Genomic DNA, 1,152 nt, shown 5'->3' on the forward strand with positions numbered 1-1,152 from the left:
ATGCGCTTTCGCCTGCAGTGTGAACGCAGCCTAAGTGATAATCAGCATGTACCCACATCATTTTTGTGAATTCGAAAGTTTAGTAAATGTAAAAACAAAACAGCAAAAACTGCAACATTATAACCCCTCAGAATGTGTCTCCTGTGGAAGGTTTTTAAAATCTGAGCTTGACAGATGTTGTAAAACTTCACTTTCTAACATCTTCCAGAACTGGGATTGTAAAACTCGCTGCCTCTAACTATGTAAAGACTGACATAAGCAGCAGGACTGAGATTTCATTAAGCCCAGCCTCAGTTGTCTCACCAATCTGGCTGCTTTCTTTTCTCCAACACTGTCACGCTTGTCTCGATTGTCAGTTTAAATCCGTCCAACAAATGGGTCCAATAAACTAGACCTGCTCAACCCTTTGAAGCTGAGGAGCTAATCTGCAAAGATTGTAAATCACCGCTGGCCAAAATCTGGCCTGACATCAGGTTGCTGTGGGAATGATGACAGAGAACGAGAGGCAGGACGGCCTTTACCGTCACAGGGTGGTGAGAAGAAAGGCCGGTGCGAGCACAAGTCTGCAGTTTCTGTGCTGCGTTTGAGCGCTCGTTGTACTCGACATCAGCTTTGACCCCAGCCTATCATAGCGCTGCGTTTGTGTCGATGACCTGCAGGTACCTTTGCTGTCATAAGTCTGATGATTGGGGGCGTCGCTGTGAGGGAGGCACCAGACAGCATGTTTATGAATATCAATGCTACTGGAGCCAACGCATCTGATGCCATCAACGTGGAGCTTCGTGATAAGAGCAGGGTCCAGGTGGCCGTGATGGTCACAACCCTGGCGGGACTCATCCAGGTCAGCCTCCCACCTGCAGAGCAGCCGTGGCTAATCTGTTTATCCAAAGCAGCAGCAGCATGTCTGAATCACTGTTGATGTATCAACTCGATTTTAACTGTTTCTGTATGAAACATTGTTTTTCAAAAACAGAATGACCCCCCTCTTCTTCTGCATTCCTTTCAGATTGTTTTAGGTCTTCTCAGGTTTGGCTTTGTAGCAATCTACCTCACCGAGCCCCTGGTGCGAGGCTTCACCACAGCAGCATCCATGCACGTCGTCATCTCCCAGCTGAAGTACTTGCTGGGGGTGGAAACGCAGCGTTATTCTGG

At 47.7% G+C, this 1,152-nt stretch overlaps 1 protein-coding gene across 1 annotated transcript in view; it reads left to right on the plus strand.

Annotated features, from left to right (window-relative positions):
• The window catches only part of LOC102194043 (prestin), an 11,932-nt gene that overhangs the window by 4,467 nt on the left and 6,313 nt on the right, over positions 1–1,152 (plus strand). The window contains exons 3-4 of the mRNA XM_013908067.1: positions 660–841; positions 1,007–1,144. Coding sequence (XP_013763521.1) covers positions 660–841; positions 1,007–1,144 — 320 coding nt within the window. The remainder of the gene's footprint in view (positions 1–659; positions 842–1,006; positions 1,145–1,152) is intronic.

This window comes from Pundamilia nyererei, unplaced genomic scaffold, assembly GCF_000239375.1.
Source record: "Pundamilia nyererei isolate P.nyererei 1_Seehausen unplaced genomic scaffold, PunNye1.0 scaffold01049, whole genome shotgun sequence".
Classification (NCBI taxonomy): Eukaryota; Metazoa; Chordata; class Actinopteri; order Cichliformes; family Cichlidae; genus Pundamilia; species Pundamilia nyererei.